Raw genomic sequence first — 6,778 nt, 5'->3', positions numbered from 1 at the left:
TTTTGCCAGCCACCGTCTTGATGCTGGTGATGCTTTATGAATCCTGCAGATGGAGATGATTTGTCTTCTCAAGGGGAAGCTTTGACGTGCACGGCTTTGATATGCATTGTCGCCGGTGTGGAGATCAAAACGCTGGACGTCTATCAAAAACCCCGAAGGCCAAATTCTCCAAAGAGAAATAAAGAGAGAAGAGCGTCTGTCAGCAGCGCAGCCCTGCGGACCGTGCTGTGGTCGGCTGTGAGGTCCCAGCGACCTGGCCCTGCTGACGTGTTGGGCCTCAGTGCTGGCTCTGGCCTTGACCAGAAGAGGGAACACGATACTTAAATCATTCATAATTAGCTCCTTCCCTTTGCTTAATAACACGTGAAGATAAATGACTTCCAAGAATTTTCCAAATGGAAATAGTCGGTTTGGAATTAAAAGCTAGAAAATGGTCTGGGAGCCCTGTATTGTAGTGGTTCAGCCTTTGCCTTTGATTAGTCCTGCTGACAAACATTGAACCACCTCTGTGGCGCATTTTTTTCAGATTGAAATGTAAAACAACAAAGAGTTTTTCATGAAAATAAACATTTATTGTCTTTTTACATGGTCTACTTTATACACACAGTTAAATGGCCCAGTGGAGCCTTACAAATCTCACTACATAAGGAGGAGAAATCTTATAAAAATGTCTCCCCCGGTCTTAAGACGAGCTGAGCTTCTCCAGGGCGCTGTGCAGGGTCTTGAGGTCCTCCCTCATCTGGCTCAGGGCGTTTTGGATTTTACTGGGTTGATCCAGGACCTCCACGCTGCAGGTGAAGGGGTCATAGCGGACTGTGAAGGGGCGCTTGATGTTTGCAGAGTATTTCCTGTGCACATAAAACAAATTGAAGACAAATATTAGAAAGAGAACAACGTTTAACTGACCAGACATGTCTGGAAATCACTTTGGAGATTTTCTACTGGGTATAATAAACAGCGATTCTACTGAGATCAACTGTAGTACTGAAGACTGTCTGATTGGTTTTTCACTCAATGTCATGCCCACTGGTAGAATTGTCTGCCATACTAGATGTGATACAACCACAGGTTGCTATGGAAACGTATACTGTAGTGTTGTTAGCAGTGGTAATGGCTGGCACTCACTGGATGAACTTGGTGCTGCACCAAAAACCTCCTAGTAATTGCTTTGATTGCTAGCAGGTTGCCATGGTTGCCTGTAGTTTTTCATCTTTATCTATTTGCATTTCCTGCATATTTACATAACCAATAAAACTGCTTGTGCTCTGCATTTTTGACCGCAGTGTTTACTTAAATCTCAGTATAGTGGCTGGCCTTTTTGTGGGCCACACTCCCAACTGGTGGTTGTCAGAGGGTCAGTAACTGGTCTGTGGCCCTGTGTGACTGGCATGATGGTGGTTGCCAGATGGTTGCAGATCAGTTTCTATGTCTGTGTGACACATTGGCTTGGTTTTTTTTTAGAGCCGGAAGGGAGCATATTTGGACAAGAGTGAGCTAAACTGTACAGGTGCCACTCACAGGCACAAATATCTGCTAATCAGTGCAAGTGACAAACAAATGAAATACTGGAATTTCACTCAAACTGAAGCACAAACATATGGATGGTCTATACCTCACAGCAGGACATATTATTAGTCAGATATTTCCCCTAAAAACGCTCCCTAGAGAAGCAGAGACACAGTAGAGAGGTCCACTTTGTGAGTTCAACTAGTGGAGGCAGATAGTCGGCAGCTCTAACTCCAACTTCTCATTCAAATGTTGTTAGTTCTAGTTGAGACTTCATAACCTGCATTAATGAAGGGTGATGTCACAGTAGCTATGTCCATCTTTTCTATGTCCATCACAAGTGCCAAAAAGAAGACAACAATATATAATATATATAGGATATATAATACACTATTAAAAAGTAGGGACCTCCATGAACATTTGATGAGGGTTTCTATGTGCTTATATATATTTTTCTTGTACCTCAGTTTCATCTTTGCATCCTCGAAGCTCTCAGACACAAAGTAAACCGGCTGGTAGGTTTGGTCCTGGTACGGCTGGACCGCAGTCTCCTCCGGGGCAAACGGCTTGTACTCGGGCTCGTTGGACAGGGCGTACTGGAGACACAGGTCACCAGCAGTGTCAGACAGCACAGCAGGTAAATGCAGAAACAGAGGACATCTGTGTGTGAGGAAACTCACAACAAGCTCTCCGTAGGAGGACAGAAGTCCAGCGCCGTAAGCCTTTACTGCCCCGTTCTGCTTGCAGAGGCCAAACTCCACAGTGAACCAGTATAACTGCAGTGCAAAAAAAAAAAAAAAGAGGGTTGATGAAAGGTGTTTACCACTAGATGGCACTGAAGGCCATTAAACTGCAAAGAGTGAAGCTGTAGGTCTGCATGAATGTGTTAAAAATCACTCATTGCATTTACATGTTCTATTTTTGAGGCTGAGAATCGTACCGTTGACAGTTTCTCAATGTCCTCATCAGAAACCCCGAGTGAGGCAAGTCCAATCTCCTGAAAACATCCAAGTTTATTAATTCATACTTCATTTAAGGTCACACAAAGAATAAAAACAAGCTCACAGTTCAGTCACCTGTGAAAACTGGGCAAACTCCTTATCTGCCAGCATGGGGATATGGCCGAGCAGCTCGTGGCAGCAGTCTCTGTGGGAGCGGTGTGATCTTTATTATCAAAGTAAAATCAGCCAAGAGCATAAAGAAACAGTTCAGGTCTTACTAAAAACTCACGGCTCAGGGGAGTGCATGGGCGCAGAGGAGTGTCTGATGTACTGCGTGCACTGAAACACCCTGAAGGCCAAACTGGCGAGGAAGTCTCGGGCTGACAGCAGGCCGGCTACTGGGCGCAGCTGGAAACCAGTTCTCTCTGAATTTAACCAGAAAAAAAGAACAGAAAATAAACTGTCCGTTTTGGTATCTTCTCTTTCTGCGTCTTTACTTCATTTCAGTCCTTGTTGTCACAACAAGGAGCTTTAATTAACACAAAAACAGCATTAAGGCACAGCACTGTCGTCCCAGACTCCCCACTTGTAATGCATCAAAAGATGCATCAGTACCTGTGACACAAAAAAACATGCGAAGAATCACGTTTCATCTGCTTATCTGTCTAAATGAAACCTAACTAATGAGAGAAAATAGCCAAGAAAATAAAAAGCTGTTTGAAGAAGTGAAGAACTTTTATAATGCATTTTAAAAGAGTGATATCTTAAACACTACTTCTCTTCTTTATACGTGTAATTTCGTCTTTTAGAGACTTTTAAAACTCGTCTGAGTTAAATTCTGTTCAGATTTTAATTTTTAAGTGTGTCACCTTTCAAGAAGGCCGACACCTCTCGTAGCTGAGGGATACGGTCCTCTCCGTAGCCGCACTCTTTCTCCAGCTGCTGCAGGCCGTCTAGGAACTGTTTGCAGGCCAAACTCGGGTAAATGCTCCTCAGCTGCTGGTAGACCTGCCTCCTTTAAACACAACCATACCAGAGCATCACTGTGATGTAATCGCCCCCTCCACAGTGCATCTACAGCCATGACTGTGCAGGCTGGGCTGCCTCACCATGTAGATATCTCCTCTGCTGTGTACTCCACCACAGGTAGCGGGTCCCCCCTGCAGGATATTCATAAACATCAGTCCCCACATGTTCAATAATATGTTCAATAAACTATTTTTAAACTGGATCTGACTGCATTCACGTCACCAGTTAACCCAGAAAGATATAAAGGTAAGATATATATAAAAATAAGGAAACTATGGCATTAAAATTTCAAATGAAATATCCTGAAGTCAAAGCAATAATCTGCACAGTATAGATAAGACATTACAAGTGGAGACAGTCCAGGTGCTCAGTAGGGGGCGGCATAGAGTTAAAAACATCCAGCTTTTATTCACAGCTTCACCTGCGGGTTGCAGCATCTGATGTGGTGCTTTTCTGATCACTTCTTTCTTTGTGCTGCAACAGCTAACAATTCCACCAGCCTATGCATCATTTCAGCTGCACAATTCAAACTTTTCACCTCTTTTAGATTAAACTTTTTAACCCGGTACCAAACGTGACTTGTTCAGACGTCATCAGCGTAGAGGGACTCACTGTTTGTATCTGAAGGCCAGCTCAGAGATGACGGCCCGTCTCTTTCTGTATTCAGGGTCATTGTATCCCTGCAATAAATGAATAATGATCATTACGCTCTATTTTGCCATTATTTTTGTCTTTCATTTAGGAGCAGATGCGTAATCACTCACTGGATGGTCGTGGTCCATGTCAGGATCAAATTTGGTGATCAACATGTTGCATCTGTCGAGGTCTTTTATCTGTCGGGGAAACCAGGGCACTGTGGTCGAGCGCAAACAAACTAATTAGTGCTCCTGCCATCTGTCTGATTGGCTGATATCGCATGCAGTGGTTAATGGGTCCTGTGCTAACATGATAAAAGCATTGGGGTGAATCAATGATCAGACACTTGCCCTTTTCTTCTGGCATGCAGCGAACGTCGTCAGCCACTCTCTTCAGTGAGTTGACGAACACGTCCAGGTCTGAGCTGTGAACTTCACACTTCATGAAGAACTCCAGGTCCGTCGTGCTGTTCTTACACTTCCTCCCCATTCGGCTCTCGATGTGGAGAAGCTTGGCTTCAAATGTCTGCAAGAGATTTTAAAAAGTACAAAGATGTAATTTTCCTGCTTTTCCTTCAGGTTTTTCTTTCAGTTCTGCTGGTCTTTAGCTTTACCCCATAAACATAACAAAATCTTTTTATTTGTCACTCATTCCATGAGCTTCACAGGCTGCTCAAGACAAATCACCCACACCAAATAAATCTTACCAAACACAAATTCGTTGTTTTGTTTGTTTGTTTTCCATTACCCAGGAGAAAAAACAAGATTCTTGACATTAAAAATATAATTTAAGAGTGTCTTGGTTAAAAAAAGACAGCAGTACAATTTAACTGCATAAATGAAATTAATTAGTAATTAGTTTTGGTGATATCTCTAATAAAAATCGGACTTTTTCCTACAGCAGCAATAATGCCTGATAATTGACATCCTTTTATCCAGAAGTTCCCTCTTCAGTAACACCAGCTTTAAACTTTGCAGTAATTCTGGATTTTCTGAAAGTTTTATTGTAAGGGATTCTGCACACCATGAAATGTGGAAAAATGTGCTTTGCTTCTGGCTCTCTGTAGTTTTTTTTTTGTTTTTGTTTTTTAATTTATAAGGTTATCAAAGGACAAGTGTCAACAAAGCAAAAAAATGTTCTGTAAATGTGCAAATTAATGCATATTTATAAATTTAATGCATTATTACACGTCACAAACTCGTCAGTCCTTAAAAGAAATGAGGAAATTTAATGGTGATATCTGGCTTCATTTACTGAAAAATGCCTCTGTCGCACGATTCAAGAGTGTTTGAGACATGCTTGACATTGAAATTTATGCTTTTTTCAAGTTTACATTTAATTTATAAAATCGTCACACGAGTCTATGCATTTAATGAAGTGCTTCCACACCTCAGTCTCAGGCTCACCTCAAATATTTTCCCTGTTTTGAAGAAGCCCGCGTTTTTCTCGCTGCTGAGGGCGAACAGGACGTTCAGGGTCACCCTGCCGTCCTTCTCCTCAAACACGAAGCCGTCTCCGTACCTGGAGGGCCCCGGGGAGCCTGCCGGGCCGCCGGCACTTCCGCGCTCCCGGCGCGCGTCCTCGATCAGGCTCTGCTTCCTCCCGCTGAAGGTCTGCACCACACCGTCCGTCTTCATCTCTGTTGGAGCTGAGAGCTCGGACAGGTTTAAATAGCCTCCTCTCATCTAGAGGCTGTATGGAGATGAGCTGCTTGGAGGCCTGCTTTGCGTCACGGCGTTTTTTCTATTTATGGGGCACAAATATCAGGAGGAGACGCTTCAGGTGCACTCAGACAAAACCATTAAAGGTTACGTAAACGTTACACAGTCTTGGATATAAATAGAAAATTATGCTATGAAGATTATTATGTTCGCTTCTTATTCACCCTGTGTTTTGGGGCAGCTACAGGAACAGATTCAAGATTACATCTAGACTGCAGGTAAAGAAGACATCAGTGAGGTGAACATAACCTCACCTCATTGAGGAAAAGAGCACACTAATCAGCCTTAATAATGCTCCAGCTGACCTAAAAGGTGGATTTATAAGTAAATTACCCTTTTTTATTCACTAAACTGGTGGTGTACAACAGAGGGGGATGTTTGTGTTGGTACCAGCTGTTCCCCTCCAAAAAAATAATATCCTGCAGCACCCAGAATGCTTTGCAGTCTGTTAATATGGACAGACCAAAGACTGTATATAAAAGATGGAGAAGTGATAGCCAGAAGCGACCATATTTGGAAGAAAGGTGAAGCGCTAAGAGCTAAACCGATGAACTGTACAGATGCGACTCACGGGCACAGATAGCTGCTAATTAGTGTTAAACAGAATTTTTTAAATGGTTTGGGGAGCACAGCACGTCTCAACATTTAAGGCCCCCATTATACTTTGAGCCTGCTCTGGCGCTAAGTGACAATATTAGCAAAACTGGAGCATGAAGACTTAATTTTTAGAATGATGATACCATTAATAACACTTTAAAAGGCACAATGAGTGACCCCAGCTAGAAATGAATGAGTAATAAAAAATGCACCCCATCAAGACTTCTGAATACAGAAAGTAAAACTATCCAAAGAGGACAAAATTACTCTTTGCTGGAGCTGGAGTCTATGAAGCCAACCCCAAGTGGGCATTCGTTTTTTCCCCTCACTAGAGGAATATTAGCTGAC

The 6,778-nt window shown here is 42.7% G+C and overlaps 1 protein-coding gene across 3 annotated transcripts; it reads right to left on the bottom strand.

Moving 5' to 3' along the window:
* Positions 1 to 454: 454 nt before the first annotated feature.
* th2 (tyrosine hydroxylase 2) lies at positions 455 to 6,740 on the bottom strand. 3 transcript variants are annotated; one of them, XM_082510469.1, is made up of 13 exons: positions 6,088 to 6,740; positions 5,519 to 5,855; positions 4,463 to 4,637; positions 4,241 to 4,329; positions 4,089 to 4,156; positions 3,557 to 3,607; positions 3,317 to 3,462; positions 2,737 to 2,872; positions 2,583 to 2,652; positions 2,447 to 2,503; positions 2,187 to 2,282; positions 1,969 to 2,102; positions 455 to 848 (listed from the first exon to the last, which is right to left on the bottom strand). In XM_082510469.1, exons 2-13 carry the CDS (start codon positions 5,795 to 5,797, stop codon positions 683 to 685), a joined length of 1,467 nt encoding a protein of 488 aa, XP_082366595.1. In that variant the 5' UTR covers positions 5,798 to 5,855; positions 6,088 to 6,740; the 3' UTR covers positions 455 to 682. The 3 variants fall into 3 exon arrangements, with proteins under 3 accessions (XP_082366595.1, XP_082366596.1, XP_082366597.1); XM_082510470.1 differs by having other exon boundaries at positions 6,167 to 6,740; XM_082510471.1 differs by lacking the exon at positions 3,557 to 3,607 and having other exon boundaries at positions 5,519 to 6,740.
* Positions 6,741 to 6,778: the final 38 nt, after the last annotated feature.

The sequence above is a fragment of the Aulonocara stuartgranti genome (genome assembly GCF_965226115.1).
Source record: "Aulonocara stuartgranti genome assembly, chromosome: 17".
Lineage (NCBI taxonomy): Eukaryota > Metazoa > Chordata > Actinopteri > Cichliformes > Cichlidae > Aulonocara > Aulonocara stuartgranti.
This window is presented reverse-complemented; position numbering and strand designations above follow the sequence as displayed.